The 22,397-nt window shown below is 41.6% G+C and overlaps 3 protein-coding genes across 4 annotated transcripts in view; 2 read left to right on the top strand and 1 right to left on the bottom strand.

The window, feature by feature from the left end:
- Window positions 1-11,416: 11,416 nt before the first annotated feature.
- Window positions 11,417-16,925, top strand: LOC147449145 (laccase-22-like). Its single transcript, XM_086521709.1, has 5 exons — window positions 11,417-11,545; window positions 12,993-13,147; window positions 14,666-14,913; window positions 15,311-15,417; window positions 16,788-16,925. The coding sequence occupies exons 1-5, from the start codon at window positions 11,417-11,419 to the stop codon at window positions 16,923-16,925; spliced, it is 777 nt and encodes a 258-aa protein (XP_086377835.1).
- The window catches only part of LOC147449143 (pentatricopeptide repeat-containing protein At3g53360, mitochondrial-like), a 29,750-nt gene continuing 23,168 nt past the window's right edge, over window positions 15,816-22,397 (bottom strand). The window contains exon 2 of one of the 2 annotated variants that reach the window (XM_086521708.1): window positions 15,816-16,340. The gene's annotated coding sequence lies outside the window, so the exon portion shown is untranslated. The remainder of the gene's footprint in view (window positions 16,341-22,397) is intronic. The other variant, XM_086521707.1, reaches the window with a different exon arrangement.
- On the top strand, window positions 17,080-17,473 carry LOC147449144 (putative laccase-16). Its single transcript, XM_086521710.1, has 2 exons — window positions 17,080-17,203; window positions 17,301-17,473. Exons 1-2 carry the CDS (start codon window positions 17,080-17,082, stop codon window positions 17,471-17,473), a joined length of 297 nt encoding a protein of 98 aa, XP_086377836.1.

The raw sequence follows: 22,397 nt of genomic DNA, 5'->3' as shown, positions 1-22,397 counted from the left end.
CCAATATGGCCTATGAAATAGCACCGACAATCTATGTATAGGTATTTGCCTAACACAAAACAAATGCAGAAACCACCCATGGCTATGAAGAGACCACAACTAGTGCTAGGTCAACAACCACCCCTACCAGGAAAAAATGATGTGCCAATCAAGTACATGCACCATGAAAGACAAGTGGAAGAGCAGGCTATAGTGCTAGTTACACCCTATAATGAGACTAGTTCATCAACCATGGTAGTAGAGGAAGAATTGTATGCCCAACCAAATACTACCATAGTATAACCAGTCTATCAGGCACCTCCAGAGGTAGTACCGGTGTACTTTATAGCAAACCAAGGAGCTAGTCCACCCATGATGAAACAAATGCCAAAACCAAGAACAAGAAATTGCCATAACCGTGGATTTGATGATCATTCGAAAAATGACTGTCCAAAGCCAGACAAGAATGCTAGACCAATTGAGACATACTACATGCAATGTGGTAGAAAAGGTGGACAATATTCAAAGGATTTTCTTGGAAACCATGCAAAATACTACATCTCATGAACATATAAAAGTTCATTCTAAAGTCCATCATCACATTATGGTCATAGTAATTCTTGAAGGTGAAAATACAAGGTTGCAAGGTGTTTCATCAATATCACTAGGACCAAAGATGCTATGATACATAAGAGGACCAAATTAGGGCTTTGTGATGATTGTTATTGTGCATGGATTCCTCCTCTCCTGCATTGAGAGCCTAAATTGAGCATGTGGCAAGCTATGTATCAATACACATTCTATGTTCATTTTAGTTTTATTTTACTATGCATGAGTCAAAGAGTGGGTGAATTTAAGTCCTTGCCCATCGCAGGAAGATTTATTGAGCAAACCCAAGTGTAACTCTCACTGGCAAAAGAAATGACCCCTCTCTCTAGACCATCACAACTCCTTTGTCTCATGTGCCACTATATAATGAATTTTTATAGCACATGTTGCTCTCTCTCTCTCGCTCTCTCTCTCTCTCTCTCTCTCTCTCTCTCTCTCTCTCTCTCTCTCTCTCTCACACACACACACACACACACACACACGGACATGCACACGATATCTTTGAGCCCTAAGGTACTCAAAATTTACAAAAAATGCTAAGCTCTGTGATAATTGCAATTAATATTGTTGGTCTCTCTCTCTCTCTCTAGTCATGCTAACCTTTGGTGGAGCTATCAACCTTAACCATGACTCAATTATTTTCTTGTGAGCCAATTTATTTACACTACAAGAGGTTGTGTGCTCTTGTGACGCTGTTAGCGACGGAAATACACTGGGTTTTTATAACCCCCGGCGTCGCTAAAACCGTCGCTAAGAGCGTCGCTACGAGAACGTCGCTATATGCATCGCTATATGCGTCGCTATATAGCGACGCATATAGCGACGTTACACAGAGGACTATAGCGACGCTTATAGCGACGCTACAGAGCCATAAATAGCGACGCTTATAGCGATGCCCGAGAGAATTTTTTTTGGGTGGCAGGGCATTGAATGCCCTGCCACCCATCAACCATATTGTACTTGATTCACTTTTTTAAAAAAGTGCAAAGGTAGATAATAGACCCAAAATAGTCACCCACAAGACGCATTGTTTGCAAAATTGACAATTGTACACATCATAGGCAAAATGAATTGATTGGCAAATGTAATAATGACAATTGTACAACATCATAGGCATAAAGAATTGATTGGCAAAAGGAACTGCGGTGACAAATGTAATAATATACATGGTTCAAAAAGACGTATAAAATCCGTCTCATGATACATAAGCTATGAGAAACCCTAAACTAATGCTATCTAGCTACGGCTAAACTGACGTCGTCTAGTCAGACGTCTCATCGCGTCCAAGCGGCGTATCTGTCGGATTCTGCAAAAAAAGACAATAAGACAGCTTTCAGTAAGTATAAACATATAACGACATTTATAAAACAATACAAAAAATAAAAAAGAGTAAACCCTAATACTAACCATGCCGCCGCAAGAACTGAGAATGTCTATCAGGGCGTTTAAGCCCTTCCTGCCTGCGTACTCGCGCTCGTACGGTGTGGGATCACGTCCTGTCATCGACCACTGTCAAAACATACAAAGATTTCATTATGTTAGAACAAAAAACTCATAAACCCTAAACTATCGAACATGCATAAAGAGCAATGTGAAAACACTTACAAAATCGGCCTCAAATGATGCCCATCCACCGCTCCCCAAGTGGTGCGAGCTCCCTGCCTCTACTCGCGCTCTGGCTGCATCCTTTTGTTGCTTCCACTTGTCGGGATTCTCGCGCGCTGCTTTCTTCGCATTCTTCCAATCTTCTTTGGCCAGCCAATCTGGCCTGTTCCACCCATTCTTGATTGCTTTTTGCACTTCGGAACGCTTGTGTTTGCAGTATTCACGCATTCGAATCTTCATCAGGTCTTCATTGAAGCGTTGATCCCGTGTTGGAACGGGAAACTCATCATGAAGTATGCTGATGACTCTGTTTTTTAAATCACTTGGTACTTCACTCCATTTGTTTAGTATGTAGTGTCTAAACAGCTGAGAGCAAAGACCACGCATGCGCGAGATTACCTTCTTGCCGTCATCATCCATGATGATGCCGCCGCTGATGTCGACGGAGTAAGGCAAGCCCTCTGGCCGGTGACGCGTGAACCTGGGTGTCCCGGCAGGGGTCTCTAGCGGCGTGTCGATGGGGGTACGGACGTCAGGTGTCTCCACCGGCATCTGGGCCCCGAAGCGAGGAGTGTCGAGTGGGGTGGCTCCTGGCGGAGTAGGTAGAGGTGTGTAGCTTCTAGGAACAGTCAGCCGTGCAAAACCTGGCGTAGATGGCGATGCTGTGGCTGGTGTGGGGGCGGGCAAAGAAGGGGAGGGTAAAGAGCCTCGTCGAACACGAGGCGGTGTGGAGGCATCGGTGGCGGAATCCCCACAACAACCGCCACCGCCACCGCCACCACTAGAGCGCCGGTGTCTAGACGAGTGTGAAGCCAGAGCTTTTACAACACGGAGCAAAATTGTTCAAATACAATATTTGTGGCTTTAAGAGATCTCTCTCTCATCCTCGCATAACTCAGCATAACTTCCTATATCTATATAGAGCTCTCCGTTTAAACACATATCCTCTGTTTCATTTTGTAGCTCCTCTGCATGCACCCCATATAGAGTAGTAGCATCTTGATGCTCGTCTGGCACCACCGCAGCGGCTTCTGATTGAGCATCTTCTCTGATCTCCTCCATTGATGTTGTTGTGATTGGCACATGGTAGCCTTCATACGTCCTTGCACTACGAGGGGCTACCTCTATGACATACCACCAGTTTGATGTAGACTTTGTAGGATGAAATATTACCTGCCAGAGCCACGTAACTTACATGAGAGCTTTCAAGCACATAACTTGTAAAAGGGGGATGTTAACTATTTACATACTTACTTGTTCACAATGCTCGGGTAGTACGAAAGTGTCTCTTAGGTCAGTCCATTTCTTAGTAGAATCCACCTCAAGAAAACCAGACTCTCCTCTACGCACAGTAGCGTTGCGACCCTCCATGATTATCTTGAACCATTGCACGTCGAACAAGTCGACAAAAAATCCTCTGTAATCGATCCTCAAAATCTCTTGCAGCGTGCCGAAGTAAGTGAGTTCCGCCACCACAGGATCTGCATCAGAGGAACGTCATCGACTAGACTGTTCAAATTTTGCCATGATTCCACAATCTTGAGTAAAACGCTTTTTGTCGATTCGTTCCACCCTAAAATGTCGACCTTTACACCATGCTGCTGTGTATGACTTATACTACAATGAACAAAGGTTATGAGTGGCCGTTCAAACGTTTATAAATAAAGTCACTTGCTAGTCGTACATTGCAAACTTACCTTGGTCGCGCAACCCCGAGAGTACTCCCACTCTTCTTCAGTCACTTCGTCACCGCATTGTTGTGCGCTTTTCAATTGGTTGTGCAACCATCTTAAGCTCATGAAGGTTGGTAGGCTCTCCAGAACCGCTGGATAGTGCATCGGTGGTCGTCTTCCCCGTCTCCACTCGATTCGTGCCCTTTGTCACTCTTGCTTTGCATCCTCATAATGTGAAATCCACTTTTGCATCACTGGATTGTGAAGCATGCAAAATCGGTTGATTTTAGCCTCTAGATCTTCCGTCATCTTCTTCTCAACACCGAGATTGCACATGACAATCCCAGATATGCGCTCATCATCTATTGTTCGCCATAGCGTGTCCCGAGATTTATCAAATCCGTCTAGCCACTCTCCAATGTACATTAGGGACTCTGATACCAACCAACCTTCTGCCATGCTACCCTCCGGACGCGCCTTTTGACGCACATATCCCTTAAGCGTTTTCATGAAACGCTCTAAGAAGAACATCCATCTGCAATGAACTGTGCCAGCTATTTCCACCTCATCAACTATGTGAACAAGAAGATGCACCTGAATGGTTAGCATTGTAGTAGGAAAATGTTTCTCAAACATGCACACAAGCTCCGCAGCATTTAGTTTGGCGAATGGTATGGAGTCTACGTTGATCTCCTTTTGTGAGATCCATTGCACCAGCTTTGCAAGTTTGTAGATTGTGTTACGGATGTCAAGAGACAAACATCCCTCAATGGCAACTGGTAAAATAAACTGTAAAGTATGTGCAACAATGATATTAAAGTCCACATTTTATGCAATGATATTAAAGTCCACTATTATTTATTTTTGTTGCAATCACATAACCTAGAATTGGACCATACTAAAGTATTATTATACATAGTTCCTAGACATGAAATTGTCCTAAAATTTGATGTTACAAGGGTTAAATTCCAGCAAAGAGTTCTTTACTAAAGAATAACCCCATACCAGCTAATATAGTGGTGAGATAACAAAGGAAGGTAGAGGGGGACAAAATGGCAGCGATGGGGGTAATGGTCCGTGTGTAAGCATAGTTAGACCATCCATAAAACATGATAAAATGGAAAGTGTGAATATATATCCACCGCATTAATTTGAGTGATACAGAATGGCTTCAAACAAGGTGAGGAGTCACGATGGCCTGCTGAAGGTAAGGGGGGAGGGAAAAGATTTATTGGAAGTAGGTCTTAATCAGTTGTGCAATTGTACTATTTTAATATAGAATTGTGTTGTCCATATACACACATAATTAGGCCCCTATCACACTGGGGCGTGTGCCCGTCATGAGTTGGATGACCATGACCAGCATGCCCTTGCGTGAGAAGAGTTCGGATTACAATAGACAACACAAATGCTGATACATTGAGCACGTACGAGAAATTGGAAAAATTGCTACGCGTCCAATCAAACTGCACGATTAGTGTTGGGGTTGAATTTGGGTGGTCATGGGAGGCTGATACACTTTTGAAAAAGTGTGCAACTGAGCTGGACGTCCAACTAAGCTGGGGAAACATGGATGACACCCCAGTGTGACAGGTGTCTCCGTCGGCACAACCACTAATTGGTTGGGAAGAGAATAAACGTCGTCTGCATGCCCCAATCTGACATGAGTGTTAGAAACTAGCGGTTTCAAATCAACCTACCGATCGGTATGGCCCCCACCACTGCCTTCGACGATGAATTATGGATATGGAAAATGCACTTTCTCCTTTGTCCCCAGTTCCCACACACATAAGTGAAATGGTCAACAAATAGTGAGGTTAAAGTTTGTGTAAATGTAGAAAGAAAAGGAGAGTTTTTTAAAGACCTTCAAAATGAAAAAAGTGGAATCAAACAAGGTGAAAAGATCACATTGGCATTTTAAGATAAAATAAAGTAAAAAAATAAGATAAAAACAATAAAATAAAAAAATTTAAAATAAAAACAACAAAATAAATAGACACCACCTACAAACTAAAAGGTAGATTTAAAAAGCATACATAATAATAAAATAATTTCTTAAAAGGTAGGTTTAATAAGAATTACAAAATAAAAAAACATTTTCATGAAATATACTTTTAGGAGGTCTTAAATGAAAATATTCCTTTACAAATCAAAATATTGCATTATTTTTCATCATAGGATCAAAATTCTATGAACGTAGTTCTAATGCTTAGTTCAAACACAAAATAAAAAGGATCGAGAGAGCTTTAAATAAAGGTGTCAAATTACAATGATGGAAGGACCCATTTACAATTTAAAAAGAAGATATAATGTTTATAATACTTTCCTTTTCAAGCTAAGAAGACACGTGTTCACCATCGGCAACCTGTGCATCAACGGCTCAGAAATTGTACCATTTCTCCACCAACCCCCTATGGCCTTCTTCAAGCCCAAAAAAAAAAAAATCACCATCTATATAGTGAAAGGACACTCTAAAGAGAAGAAAACGCTTAAGGAAAATAAGCAAAAGAAAAACACAAATGTATGAATGTGCAATAGAACATCTAAATCTCAATCTTTATATGAACACAAAAAGTCTTTTCTTTCCACTTTCATGGGTCTTTCATTTCCTAGACTCACCCTTCACTTATGCACTTTTAAAATGTTTTGAAAAGATTTTTATTTTTTCAAAGCCTATGTGAGAAGTGGGCATTGAAGGACATGTGGGATGTTGGTCCTTGGAGCAACACACTAGGCTTCATGTATACCAGCCTTTTAAACCTTATTAAACCTACTGTTTAATAAGGTTTAAAAGGCTGATATGCATGTATGGCTACCTGGTTGGATAGCTGCTACTGCTCTCATTAAACCAATGTGATTTTGTCGCTACTTGATATGAAAGTGGTTACCTTATAGTCTCTATCAGATCACCTACCACTGCACATCAAACTTAGAAAAGCCAATGGTGAAGGTTTGCACCCCAAAGGGCCTAAAAAGTTGTTGCCTATTGGAGCGTTTGTTGAAAGACTCCCGTTTTAGAAGCCTGGCCAAAAAAGCCTTGAGAAAGCTTAGTAAGGATGTCAAATTACAATGAGTAAATGTGCAGGGTCATCCTCCAAAGTTGAGCATAAAGGTGGTTAGAAGCAAAAATTGACCTAGCCGAACAACATTTCAAGGAAGCCAATAAGGCTAGATTATTATCTAGGGAAACCTACCTATAACATGAGGTAGCTGATCAATCACAATTTTTTTAGAGCCTTAAAATTAGGAGAGATTGAGGCCAATCCACTCGCTAGCAGATGGGGAGGGGAATGAAGTGAAGGGCCACCTATGCTAGATCATATGCCAGTCTGAGGCCCACTCTCTTGCAGTGGATGAAGCCAGGGCTAATGTGTTGAGGAGCATCAAGAAGATGGTTCTGCAATAAGAAGCCAACCTCTTGGAGAAGGACTTTACTAAGGAGGAATGCTCATACACGCTAAAGGCTTTAGGCAAATAAAAATCCCCTAGGTGGGATGGGTTGATTATGAAGTTCTTCAAAGAAATTTGGGAGGATCTCGTCCCCAATTATGCGTATGGCAAACCAAGCATTGTCAATGGAATCCTAGACTCAAGCATTAAAAGGGGCCTCATAAAACCTATTCCAAAGCAAATTTGATGCTCTCAATTGAAGCACTGGTGACCTATAACCATGATGTCAATGGCATACAAAATTATTGCCAAAACCATAGCCCTAAAGATTTTTTTAATTCTAGACAAGCCATTACTCCTCATCAACATGGTTTGTTCCATCAAAGGAAGGTCAATATATGATAACATCCTAGCAGCAATGGTCGACATTGAATACACATCATTCACCAAGCAAGAGTGTCTTGTTGCAGCTTGATTTGCACAAAGCCTAAGATAGATTTACATGGTCTTTCATTGAGGATGTCATGAAATCTTTGGGCTTTGGGCCACGATTAGTTTTCACCCTTAGTGTTGTAAGCCATTCTAAACAATTGTTTAATGATATAATTGTGGGCACATCTGAAGTCAAAAGATCAATCAAGCAAGGATGCCGGCTTGCCCCTTCTCACACCCGCTAGTTACCATGCTATAAGACAGTGCTGTGAGAGGGCAGATCAAGGTCCATCCTTGCCTAACAATGACCAACTTCTAACGAATCTCTTTCCAGATGGCTCCCTTCTCCTCCTCAAAGCTTGCCCTTAGATAGTTCAAAAGGCTATGGAGATTGTGCAAACATTTTCCATAGCCTCTGGATCAAAATGTAGTATTGAAATATCTAGATTGATTTCACTGTCAGAAAATGATGCGCTCGATCAATCTATGTGGATTAGAGAGATAGTCTCAAAAGGAAAGATTTTCTGCCACCTCGGTGCTCCCTTGGGAGTTGACGTAATGCACAAGCAAAGATTCCAATGGGTCTTGGACAAGATAAGGAGCAAGATGAGAAGGTGGGAGTATGTGTTGCTTCCTTTCTTGAGCATGGTAAAAGTGATCGATTCAACTTTATGCTCCGGTACATAGCCTTCAGAAGTCCGTTTCTCAAACTAGCCAGGTGCAATTGGAAGGATGTCTTAAAACTAGTGAAAAGATTCTTATGGAAAAATAACACCAAAGACTGGATGTCGTGGCAGTGGGCCAGCGAGGCGAGTAAAGCAAGGAGGCATCAAGATTCACAACCCTCCTTTCCATGCAGAGGCCCAATGTGCCAAATTTCTAACGTTGATCACTTTGCAAGACCAAGCATGGGCTATCATGACAAAGTACATGATTGACAAGGCAAAACTTTTCTCCAAAGGTGGCTAGTGGAAAGGCTTAGAGGTACACGACAAGCTGCTTGCCCCCGTTCTAGAGAGAAATCACCAGAAAGATCAACAATAAAGGACTCAAACAACTAGCCCTTTTTTGGGACAGTAACAATAGGGACTGGAAACCGACAGATCAAGTGGCTACCCAATTCCCCCTTAGTGGGACTGAAAGACATAGTGGGACTTAGTGTTGCTTAACATAGTTTTGGAGGGACTTGACAAGTATTGTATGCTGATGTGTGAGTCCATGTTTGAGTGGAAATCCTAGCGATGGCCTAGGAACAACCACTTCTGTAAACCAAAAACCAAGGAAATATACTTTACTCTAATGATCTCGACTGATTGGTTCTCCTCCCTCAACAAGCTATGGGGATTCGAGCAATGGCCAGAGACAAGGTGGATGATCGTAGCAAAGAACATTTGGAATCCATAATGGCCGTTGACGATGAAGATATTTCTTTGGAAGGTGTTATGGGGGGCTATGCCAACCGGATAAAGGTTTTGGATCTGACAGATGTTGGGGTTGCAAAATGTGTTGTGAGGATCTCTCTCACCTATTCAAGGAGTGTCGGTCTATAAGTGGTTTGGTAGGGAAGACATGCAAATGGGTCCAAAGGACCTGGAAACTAGGGAGGCTTCAAGAATGACCTATTATTTGAAGGGATGGTGATGAAAAGCCGAGTGCTACTGGTTTGAACACAAATTGTTAGATTCTACTACTTTCAACAAACATGGAAGGCCAAGAACTCTCGGGTCTTTGAGAATGGTCGTTCTACTGCTAGTTTCATGGAGATTGTGCAAGAAAGCAGGGAATCCGTTGTATCCATTGGCAAAAGAAAGGACTCGAACGAGTGTTATAGGGCCATTACCACCGTTTTGCTGAATCACATTTAGCTTGAATGTGGATAGGTGTTTGCCTCTTGGTGAGGCGAGATAGCTTTTTGATGTAACACAAAATCCCTCAAGGCTTGGGACCGGGTTGAGGTTATGTTGTACATTTATTTTTGGAATACAATTCACCCACTCACAATTGTGAGTTTGGCCCAAAAAAAAAACATATCTTAAACCATAACAACCAATAACTTAAAGCCGAGCATGTCCTGAGAGGTTGCCACCACCATCGGATCCCTCTCGTAGGGTTGGGAATTCCCAAATAGGCCAGCAAACCAAAAATAATAACAATGAGACTAAACATCATCAATGAGATCAAATATCTGGACACTTGATGACCCATAGCAAGCGAACCAAAGGGCACCTAGATCAGCAACTCGCGACCACCCAAGTGCCATGAATGAGGACACCAAATGACAAATGAACAATGGGGCAGTGACCACCCAAGAGCCAACAATAAAGAATACCTTCTAGCTTCCATAGAGCAAACAGGCTTTTGGGGTGAGCCAAACACCCTTGAAACATAGAAGCAAAGTTTTCCCATGGATGCCACAGAGTGGAGTGCTGCTTCCACCATGAATCCATGCCTCATTTACTAACAATTTTCTACGCGGGATTTGGAGGTGCGGGTCCAAAAAGAAGGGGAAGGGATCGCGTGGTGTTGAGATCTCCTTGGCCAGAGTTGCAGGGCCCTTTACCCCCCAGGGACACCCAGTCCCATGAGGGCATATCCTCCAAGAAAGCAACACCATTTGCATCTCATGACGTGCACCCATCTTGCTGTAGGCCCACTCGGGCCTTTGTGCCCACTTACACCTCACAGGCAACAATTTCTTACAGTTTCTTGATAAGAGAGCTCCCTCAAACCCTGAGAGGAGAGATCCCTTAAACCCTAAAGCTTTCAATTTTTTTCCTGGAAGTATCTTATATTATCAAAATGGGTACATTGGGTTCAGCAAGTTAGTAAATATGTTTTTTCTATATGTATGGCACATGGCTTTGATGGTTGAGCCTTCCTTCAAAAGGCTTAAAAGAAAGAGATATAAAGATAGATAAGGTTTTGGATTATAAACTTTCGAAATCTCACTTTGAAGTGGCTTATATCACAAGAAGATTTAGAAATTTTCTCATGTAGGAAAACAAAGTCTTTCTCAGTGTTTTCCATACAATGCATAACATCATGAGCTTCTGCTCGAGAGGCACCGCATACCTAGCTAGGTATGCGGCGCCTCCCTCACAGAAGCTCATGATGTTGAGGTAAGTCACAATGTGGGAAATATTGTGAGAATCTATCCAAAACTTCTTGTGTATCATCAAAATGGGATACACTGAACTCATCAAGTCAATGAGTATGATTTGAAACGTCTTAGGCTAAGTCAACTAACAGCTAACTATGTCAACTAAAAGCTAACTATGTCAGCTAAGTCACAATGTCGAGGTCTTCCGAGCTTAAATATGCCGCCATGCACCAAAGCCTCTTGTGCAGAGCGCTCTCTCTCTCTCTCTCTCTCACACACACACACACACACACACTCACTCACTCACACACACACACACACATTGTACATTTACTCAACCTTGCTCAGACCGCTTAGCTATCCCTCAATAACTCTCTCTCTCTCTCTCTCTCTCTCTCTCTCTCACTCTCACACACACACACACACACACACACACATTGTACATTTACTCAACCTTGCTCAGACCGCTTAGCTCTCCCTCAATAACTCTCTCTCTCTCTCTCTCACACACACACACACACACACATTGTACATTTACCCACCTCATCACAAACACAATACTCCCAACCTTATTAAAACGCCCTGCAAGCTTTTTCTCAATAGCTCATCTTTCCTTTTGTGGTTGGCCATGGCTTCTCCCTTGAGTACCCTCACATACCCTCTTATAGTCCTCTTCCTCGCCTCTTTTCTCGCGCTTTCTTCAGAGAACTCTGTCAAAAACGCAGATGGAACAACCTCCCATCACTTACACTTCATGGTTTGAAATCAGTCCTCTCTTTTTTCTTGTTCTAGACCTACAAATTTAGTATAGAAACTTCAAGATGGTCAATTTACCTCTAAAATTTTCCAAGTTTATGGAAAAAGTTGTATTTCAAGCACTGCACCAGAGCTTGCGCCGTCACTTCCGGACATAAACAAGCATCTTAAACTTTAAGACTCACCCTGGTTTTGGCTCCAAGACAGTTTCATTGTTGGAGATATCAATGTCATGCAAATGTTGCCTTGGGCTAAGCAACATTCATAATCCCCCTTCCTTACACTCATGTGATACCATGTGATAACCCATAGTAAATCTCTCTGGATTCAACTTTTATATGAAGCATTCATGCACAAAATTTTGCATCCAAAGGGAGATATTGTAGTCCATATTTTACCAAATAGTGCAAAATTCTATCAAAAGCTTACCTTTTTGGCCTACGAAAGGCCTAGTAAAGCATTTCGCTCTTGCGAGCAATTGTGGACCAATGGTTAAAACTTGTGGATTTGTGCCACATGGCATATTAGGGATGGAAAGAATCTACCTATTTCTTGTATGAGGAGCATTAAGCACTTGTAAGACAAACTTGACATTTGTTTCCCAATATTGATTTTTTCATACTCACCCTCTTAAATTTGAGAAAGGATGCAGCACATTACCTACCCTTGGGCCCAAACTCATAACTAATGTTCTCAAAACAACCTTTAGAGTGTCTTGCCAAGTCTAAATAACTAGAATTTCTTGGCAGCAATCCAAGCTTGCTTTTAAGAGAACCAACAATTGTACTCACAAAACTCTAAAAATTCAAAAATATTTGGCTATCCTTTTTTCCATTGGTTTAGCATAATAACCATATGTCCCTTCAAGTCTCGGGGGGTGCATCATGCAATTGAGTTAATGTATCACGTGAGTTAAGCATGAAGGGTTTTTTAATGCAAACATTTTAGGCAAATTAACAAAGACACATTAACAAAACGGATTTTTATATTCCATTTTGAAAATAAGGGGTCGTTTTAATCATTCAAACATGTTCAAAAAGAGGTTTACCGTGGAGCCATGTTATATAGGAGGGATTCTTAATAATACACCCCCCGAGCTTCAAGGGAGAACTTAAAAATGTGTAGGTGCTATAGACTCAGTTGCTACTAGCATGCAAACTACTACCAATAAAAAATGAAAATAAAAATTAGATAGCCAGCAAGCTTAGGTGTCCAAGATGGCACTATGTGATAGAAACAACATCATTTTCGCCAAGAAATAAAAAATGATGTGACTAAACATCTCTTTCACCACTCCATTGATCGCTCATTAGTGAGCATAGTAGTCAACCATCCTATCCTCCATTGCTCATAGGCTAAGATATATTATGCTCACTAAGACGCTATGTCACAAGGTACAAAATAATCTTTTGTATTGTGTTTGCTAATTTTCAAGTGTGCACATGCAGATTATTTACACAAATGTAGCAAGATTGTGCAATGGCACAAAGGAAATTATAACAGTAAATGGAAAGTTCCCAGGACCCACTATATACGTACGCACAGGTGACCATGTGAACATCAAAGTCTCCAACCGTGTCAATGAGAATGTAACCATCCATTGGTACTCTCTCTCTCTCTCTCTCTCTCTCTCTCTCTCTCACACACACACACACACACACACACACACACACACACACACACACACGTGCGCGTACATACATAGCTACTTGTGTAATTTATGCATATGCATAGATATACATTAATAGTATATATAGGAGTGTATAATATGTCCAAATGTAGATACACATATAGGTAATGCATACATACATGTATATGTATGCATGTGTGACTTGACCAATGTCAAAGAAAACATTCACGTATTTGAATGAAAAAAATTGGACTCTGAAATGTCAAATGGTGTACAAAACTTAATTTTGTGTATAGTACATGTGTCAAATTCGAAGACCTCAATTTCACCCATGTCATTGTTGGCTAGAATGAAAACTTATCATATTCAAATCTTTATTTTCATAAATAGCAAAAATCTTAAAAGCAAGAGAAGGGGAGTCCCAATACATGCATCCATCCAAATCAGAAAGCAGTTTTCTGCATGTTATAGATGTCACCCCATTTTGGTGAATCATGCTGTAACAAAAAAAGCCTCGTAATCAAGACATCTACCTACCTTGCTTTATTTGCAGGAGCATACTTACCAATGACAAATCTAAGTCATGTTTATTGTCAATCACTAAACAATACCAATGCACGTTCTATCCACACAAGTTAAGGATACTATATGCTCGTATACTACGACTTCTTTAAATAAAAGACAATCTTCAGTATGCACAATAATCAATTCAAGAAAAGTAAGCATAGAAGGAGGGTCCTCACCTACATTCATACAAATAGGACAATAATTCATCAATCTTGTATACATGTTATATACCCCATCAGTTGTTACCCATGTCTCAACTAGATGAACTCTTTTCATGTCACATGGAAAACCCAACACCCAAAAAAAGTACAAAATCATTGCAAGTTACTTTTGATAGAGTAGCATTCATGTTGCGCATGTGTGCATGCATGTGTATGTTTTCAAAGAGAGAACGAGACACAATGTAGACTAAAACAATGTCCTTGATTATTCATTATATAAAGAGAGATTTGAAGGCCAAGCATAGATCACAAGGTTCTCACCTCACACATGCTTCTGGTTTACACACCCTTCTAGATTTTCGTAATAATAATCTCATTATTGAGCACACATGATGCTCACGTTTAGGACGTGTCACATATCTCTTGCATGTATTTGCTTTTGGCTTCTAGCTTACTTATAATCCATGGAGTACTTGTATCTATCATTTTGCAATTTGCCATGGGATAGGCTGAGTCTAGAGCATCTCAATATGCTTTCCAATACAAGTTATACAACACTGTTTTCCTTGAAAGAAAATAGAAAGGAAAAAGAACTTGTTGATCCCATCTGACATTCAGATGTAAATAAGTGATGAGGATCTTTGGAGTACTGGTCAATAATCATTGTTTTTTAAAGAGAGAAGAAGGGTTTTTTGCTTGGGGGGGTGGGGGTGGGGGGGGTAGGCAACACATTTATGACAAAACCATGTGGTGCTCTTTGCAGGCATGGCATAAGGCAGATGCTCAGTGTGTGGGCAGATGGACCAGCTTACATAACCCAATGCCCTCTACAACCAAAAGAGCATTACAATCATAACTTCACTGTTGTGCGAGAACAAGGGACGCTTTTCTGGCATGCACATTTGGGATGGCAAAGAGGAACGTTGTATGGGGCCTTTATAATCCTGCCCCCAAAAGGGCAGTCTTACGCTTTCCCCATCCAGCCGAAGGCGGAGTTTCCCCTCCTCTTAGGTATTACATTCTCTCTCCAGTACACAAAATGCAGCTTATTGGTTATATGACACAACCTATATCATAGTGCTAGCACCTGGGCAAACGGCGGATGTGCTGATCACTGCAGATCAAGCGGAAGACAGCTATGTCTTTGGTGCCACTGTTTTTTCGCCGACCGATCCAATAAGAGTGCCATATCCCCAAGTAGCAACTACAGGCCTCTTTCTATACAAAGGCGCGTCAAAGAAAACCGTCGAGGAGCTGACATTTCCCACATTCCCAGTCTTCAATGATTCCACGTTTGCTCTCAATTAAATGTCCAAGTTGAGGAGCTTAAACAGCAAAGAGCATCCTTCAGACGTGCCACAAAAGGTAGACCAAAGCTTCCTCTTCACAGTAGGCTACTCATTTGTAGAATGCAAAGACGGAGCAGTCTGCCAAGGGCCCGGCCCTCGAGGAGCATCAGTTGGAACAAATATCAACAATGTTACATTCAAACTTCCATCAGTTGCCATCTTGCAGGTCAGTGCAATTCTAATTATGGCAAGTTGATTTGCAAAATTAGATAAGACACAAAATGCTGGTCCCAAGCGACACATGAGCCATAAACGAATTTGCATCTTTTTTAACACCCATCAACTCAATGTCCAGTCATGAAACTTTCAAACACAAGGAATGTACACTTGCTCTGCTGAGCTTCCATATGAAATGAAGTGAAACCTTGAGAATTCTTTTTTTTATGGACATATTAAATGGCCACTATTGAAAACCCTGAATGGTAGAATACACCCATCTTATTTTCTAAACATTCAATCACAAAACAGACAAGTTTGATTGTGTGTAGTCATATCAATCACATCAGTTTGATTGATAATGTGTAATCATAGCAATGATTCTCTATTTATCTACCAATGACATAATTTTCTAGAATGAGAAAATAAAATTAGAATTTTAGTTAAGCCAAAAAGGGGAAGCAACTCTATGGCCTTGTGCTTTGGGCAAGCCAAAAAGCTTCCATTTTGTGTTTTGTTTTGTGCACGCAGCCACAAAAGTGGTTGGCACAACTTCCCCTCTTCCAATGTTACTACTGTATTAAGCCAACGCGAGGGCATGTCTTTATACAAGCATGCACACAATGGTCCACACAAGTGGTTGACAAAATTTTCCCTTCAAGGTATTAGCAATGTACTTTGATCGCATATACATCCCCCAATGACCGGCATAACGTAATGTATGCTACCTGCTGAAAGGGCTCTTTCTCTTAAGTTTGTCACTTGATTCCTCTCCTTGAGTGACTTGCCCAAGGGTAAGGATTGACCCCAGAAGCAAGGTTGTAGGTTCAAGCTCCTTTGGATTTTCTCAGGAAAAAGGGAATCTGTTTGGTTTTGGGTTCACAGAACAACCTTTTTTCAGGAAATGCCATGCCTCCTGCAAACAATAAAAAACTGCAAATCAAACTGGTGAGCAATTCGTATAAATATAAAATATAAATTCAGTACGTACATGATGCAAAGAACACTAAGGGAACGAAAAAGAAGAATACAGATGTAAAATGACACAAGCGTGCAAGGAAACCCTAAAAAGCAGAAAACGCTAAAGGAAAGGTAATGCAAAAGGAGAATACACAAGTAAAATGATACACACATTGCATGCACACTCAATCACCTCTTTATATTGATGTGCAAAGTCTTTTGACTTTCCACTTTCACGAGGCTTTTCGTTTCCTAGACTCACCCTTCACTTATGTTTGAGATGTTTTGAAAGGATTAGTATTTTTTGTGGAGACCTAATTCAATAGCATCTTGCTAGATTCCTATCAAAACAAATGCATTCAAAATTGAGCAGACCTACTTGTTCAAACAGAAATAAACTCGCAACTGATGGCTATGCAGGCATACTACCAGCAGCTCCATACGAACGACTCATCAATAGCAAAATGGGACACTTCTCTTGCTCAAGCCAAGGGTACATACGAAGAAGACTTTCCCAGCACACCTTGTTTAAATACGACTATACTGGAGGAAACCTGACCAGCTTCTATGCAAATTTCGAGACGAAAGTATTGGTGGTGGATTTCAATACTAATGTGCAGTTGGTATTTCAAAACACCAACGCCCTCCGCTTATTTGAGAGCCACCCGTTTCACTTGTGCATGGCTACAACTTCCACGTGGTGGGCTTTGGAATGGGCACCTATGATGAGACAAAGGACCCTGCAAACCTTAACCTGGTGGACCCCCCTATCATGAACACAGTTGCAGTCCCTTCGGGTGGTTGGGCCGCTATCAGATTTCTGACAGACAATCCAGGTTAGTCTTCGCATATATATACTTTGGGCTGTTAGTATTGCCTTTTATAGAAGTTTTAAATAACATATGATGGATTGGCTAAGTTGTAATGTGTTAGGGGTGTGGCTGTTGCATTGCCACTTTGAGATGCACACAACATGGGGTATGATGATGGCTTTCATTGTGAAGGACGGCTATGCAGAGCATCAAAAGTTGCCACTCCACCCAAAGATTACCCCAAGTGTTAAAAGAGTACCAAATGCTGGTTACTCCATACCAGCCACTTGTTAAAGTGCATTTATCGTCCTGGAGAAACTATTGTGGTGTCAACAAGACTTGTTCTTCCCTCCATCAAACTCTTCATCATGTTTTATTTGTCGAGCCACAGGAATCCAGTGAAATAAGTCATTACAGTGATGGCCTCCTCATAGGAGTGAGGAATTCTTTCAATTCTCCAGCTGTCATTATTCTTTTGTAAAGAACAATCCTTGTTTAAATTTTCTCTTTGCTTAGTCCATCCATCACTATTGTGGTGTCAGCAAGATTTGTTATTCCCCCATCAAACCCTTCATCATGTTTTATTTGTCAAGCTAGGGGAATCCAGTGAAATAAGTCGTTACGGTGATGGTCTCCTCATAGGACTGAGGAATTTTTTCGATTCTTCGGCTGCCATTATTCTTTTGTAAAGAACAATCCAGGTTTAAATTTTCTCTTTGTTTAATCCAATCCATCAAGCAATCTCTCTCTCTCTCTCTCTCTCTCTCTCTCTCTCTCTCTCTCTCTCTCTCTCTCTCTCTCTATTCTTGCCATTATTCTTTTGTAAAGAACAATCTTTGTTTGAATTCGGCTTCTGCTTATAATAAAAATTGTTGAACTTCAGTTCAATCCATCAAGAAATCTCTCTCTCTCTCTCTCTCTCTCTCTCTCTCTCTCTCTCTCTCTCTCTCTCTCTCTCTCTCATCAATCTATTGAACTTCAGTACAAGGAGTCAGGCTGCTTATCGAGGAAGCAAGGGGTGAGCTTCTTCATACAAGCAAGGGTTGAGCTTTTGGAGACATTCACAGCAAAAGAGTAACGGGCAAATGCTTGTGGCCTACACAGTAACCCCTAGTCTTCGTCGAGGGCTCTCACTTGCAGCGTGCTTACAGGTATTGCCGATGTCCAACTAGCATCTGTTCCACCAAGCTTGTGCAAAAGAGGCACGTGAGGGTGAGGATTCTGCTCCCCAGCACGTGAGGGCTTGGAGTTTGATTGGCGCATATCACAGATGATGGACCAACCAGAAAATATGGAAGATCCAGATGCTTATCAAACCCTGCCCAAAGCAAAGGTTACATTTAGGAGGAAAAGTTGGGACAGCACATTGTCGCCCTGTTCTCTCAGAGCATGGAAACCATCCAGGGTAAAGCGACCTAATATTTGAGAAGGTACAGGTGATGATTAAGACGGAGTTGAACCTTTACGAAGGGAGACATTGAGAAAGAGATGTATGCATATAAGAGGAAAGAGCTGGACAAAGAGATGCTTGGTAAGCGTGATGAGATGTACATGGCATTGAAAGGGGAGATGCAAGCTATTGTGACGGCAGATGTGCAGGTAATGGAAGTTGTGATGCAAAAGAAAAGTTAGATAAGGCTTTGCAGCTAGTGAGTCGTGGAAATCAGATATGGAAAATGCATAAGTGCAAAAGATACGTTGATTCGAGAACTTAAGAGAGAATTAGCAGCTTGTAAGAGTAAAAATATTCCTAAAAAGGTGGGAGAAATTCAGCCCTCAATGATTAAGGAGCTCAAGAAGATCAAAGAACAGGTGAAAACTCTCTGGGAAGAGGAAGAGTAGAAGTCGAGAATAGCCACTTCATGGATGGATGTCCTCAACCAAATGCAAAAGAAGGTTGTTGAAGCTGAGGAGTGGATTGAGGTTGCAAAGAAGGGAAAAGCCAAGACTAAAGCTACACCGACAGCCACCATTATCAATATGACCATTGAGGAAGAGCAAAAGAGGAAGACTAGAGCCCTTCAAGTGTGTCACACGCCTTAAGAACATTAGAAATATGGAAAAAGTGAAAGAAGTGCATGGAGAGTGGAGAAGAAAGGAAACGATGGGAAAGGAAGTTCTAAGGAAAGAGCACTCATTTGGCATTTCCCTACTATGGAAACTAGGAGAGAGTTCTTGAAGAAGAAACAAACTGGGATATTTTTGGGCGATCACCTCACTTTAGCGCAAATTGCACGCATGCAACAACTGATGCCAGAAATCAAGGCTGCGAGGGAGAAGGGAAAAATTGCTTTCTATACAAGGGGGAGAGTGGTGATCTTGGAAAGACGCACTACATGACAGTGCAAGATGTAACAGACATGGACACTCCAAGTCGAGAATCTACAACTGCACACGAGAAAGAGAAAACTGAAAGAACTGAACAAAACTGCGAGAGAGACTACACGGCATGATGTTGTTGGCAGAGAGATTGGCCCCAAAGACTAGCGCCCCTTTCAGTATTTCTTCATATTATTAATGCTTCTCAAAGTACCACGTCCAAGGGTCCTCGTCTTAGCGGTGCTCCTAAGCGTATCTGCCTGAAACTGAGGCCCTGACACTTTATATATAGGCCCTGGCCTTCCAAAAGCAGTATACATGAAAAGCTTCAAGCATCTGGCTCCCAAAAGCTAGCGCTAGGGCTGCCAACGCGTTTTACGGAAATACATACAGGTGCCACATCAACATCGCAGATTGCGGAGGTTCGTACAATCTGCCACGTCAGCAACGCAAATTGTGGTTCCGTACAACTGCCACGTCAACCGCCCTTCCACGCTTCATCAAGCCTTTTGTCCCTTGGGCCCCATCATAAGTTGGTACAACTTATAAAGATTGTTTTCCTTTCATTTTTGGCCTCTTAGATTGGTTCTACAAGTTGATACAACTTCTTTTGCATCCTTCAGTAGAATTGCGACCCCTCTCTGTCCGGAGTCTGTCCTTTTACGTCATGCCTCATCATCACTTTGTGACACACCCCCCTCTTGAAAGAAATGTAGTCGCCCTCGATTACGCCTGCAAAACCAACATAAGCCGGAAACCAGTTCAGTAGACACTTACTCGAAGTACCTACGCACTAGACAACACATATCCAGTACTTGCACGAAGACAACATTCACATGACATTCACATCACTATCCCCGTCGAGATCTTTAATGAGAATCATGATTATCGTAACGTATTTAGCAATCACATCCACATCTCAACAATCTCTAGTGGATGTTGGGATTGACTAAATCTTGTTACTATCATATCCACGTCACCCCTCAAGTGAACAAGACCGAAATGCTACAATCATTTCGTCTTTCAAACATGCACTAAAACACAACACACATGAGAGAGCACATCTATCAAATTAATTTGAGAAATTCCCATTTCAAAGTACACTTCTTTTCATGAAGTCATACAGCAGAATACTCTCAGCCAATCAATACCCCTGACATCTCCAAAGAAATTAGTGACTTTAATCCATCTGGGTAATCTGTGACAAAGGAGCGCCAGTAACTCCCCTCTTGTGCAGTCCGCACCGCGCCAGATTCAACGCGCTGATCATCGGTAACTCTTGGACTAGTCGAAGCTAGACCAAAAGCCTCAAGGTAAAGCTCTAAAATCCGAGTATTTGCTAGGTCGTCCTCCATCCTATTCGCATCCAATGCCGAATGTTCTTAAACTTAACTAGATATCAGCGTATCAGCTTACCTTTCACTTTCCTTTCCTTGTGAGTCAGTATCTGTTCTGGAACGAGAATCTCCTCTATCTCTTCCACTTTAGATTGCTCCTCTAGCTTCCTGTCCACTGGCACCTCACCTTTGAAAGGTTTCAACAGACTCACATGAAATGCATTGTGAATCTTCCAAGCATGTCGTAACTTCAGTATGAAGGATACATCATTTATCTTTTCCTGAATTTGGAAAGGGCCATAGTATCCCATACTCAAATTTGGAAAAAGTCGTTCCTTACCCTTTCGTTTCCGTAGGCATGCCTTCTCAAACCGTAGAAGCACTCAATCATCTTCCTTCAACTACAAGTCACGTCGATGCTTGTCCGCTGCCTTCTTATGCCTTGCTTGAGATTTCTCAAGAGCCTCGCGCACCTTTGCAAAAGCAATCTCTAGATCTTGAACATATTGATCTGCTTTAAAAATCTTATCCTTGGTGCTTAGAATAGGTGGAACCTTCTTAGCACCCTCGATGATCTCAAATGGCGCCTTCCCTATAGACACTTTGTTGTTGTAGGCAAACTCCACCAAGGGCAAATACTTCTCCCACTGAGCCTTCTGATCAGAGATGTAAGACTTCAACAAGTCCAGAACCACTAAATTCACAATCTCCAATTGCCCATCTGTCTGTGGGTGGAAAGAGGACGAGAATTGTAACCGGGTACCAATATTCTCCCAGATTGCCCTCAAAACAAACTAGTAAAACAGGGATCTCTATCTGAAACTATAAACTGAGGCATGCCATGTAGTCGAAATATGTGTGGGACAAACAATTTAGCCAAATGATTTGAGTAACATTAGGTTAACCGTCTTCTTGACCGGAACAAAATAAGCCTGCTTGCTAAATTTGTGGATGACTGTCCAGATGCCATCGTGCCCACTGGGAAGATAAAAAATCCATTGCTATACTTTCCCGAGGTCTGCCTGGTGCCTTATGCCTGTCGAACTTGACCTTCAGGCATATCAAACAACTGCGAATAAACTCATCCACGTCCTTTTGAGCCTCGGCCAATAGAAGAACCATTCCACACCTTTCAAGGCGGTTCCTATGCCGTGATGGCCCAAAAAAGGTGGACAGTGGCACTCTGTCAAAACCTTATTCGGCAACACTTCCTATAACACACAAGAAGTTTTTTTGCATCAAATAGCCTTCCTTGAGCGAATAGCCGGCAACCACTTCCCCACTTTGTAATCAGTCAAATATTTCTGCAAAATTTGGATCTGTGGCATACTGATCTACCATATCCTCGTAGTTGTGGTGATGAATCGCCGAAATAGGCAAAACCAAAGACTTACAAGACAATGCATCTACCACCACATTCTTCAGTCCCTAAACATGCACAATCTGAAAGTGAGATTGTGACAAAATGTTTGCCCACCATATCTGCTTGTCCGAAGGCTGTTTCTGAGACAAGAAATAGCGTAAACTCAAGTGATCAATGAACACTGTAAAATCTGCTCCCA

The sequence above is a fragment of the Adiantum capillus-veneris genome, chromosome 10 (assembly GCF_014529385.1).
Source record: "Adiantum capillus-veneris isolate H3 chromosome 10, ASM1452938v2, whole genome shotgun sequence".
Classification (NCBI taxonomy): domain Eukaryota; kingdom Viridiplantae; phylum Streptophyta; class Polypodiopsida; order Polypodiales; family Pteridaceae; genus Adiantum; species Adiantum capillus-veneris.
This window is presented reverse-complemented; position numbering and strand designations above follow the sequence as displayed.

Excerpts from the sequence above, each read along its gene's own strand:
- LOC147449144 (XM_086521710.1), top strand. The coding sequence starts at position 17,080 with ATGGGCACCTATGATGAGACAAAGGACCCTGCAAACCTTAACCTGGTG. Across the intron at positions 17,204-17,300 it reads ATTTCTGACAGACAATCCAG|GGGTGTGGCTGTTGCATTGC; the intron begins GTTAGTCTTCGC and ends GTAATGTGTTAG.
- LOC147449145 (XM_086521709.1), top strand. The coding sequence starts at position 11,417 with ATGGCTTCTCCCTTGAGTACCCTCACATACCCTCTTATAGTCCTCTTC. Across the intron at positions 11,546-12,992 it reads CCCATCACTTACACTTCATG|ATTATTTACACAAATGTAGC; the intron begins GTTTGAAATCAG and ends GTGCACATGCAG. Across the intron at positions 13,148-14,665 it reads GAGAATGTAACCATCCATTG|GCATGGCATAAGGCAGATGC; the intron begins GTACTCTCTCTC and ends TGCTCTTTGCAG.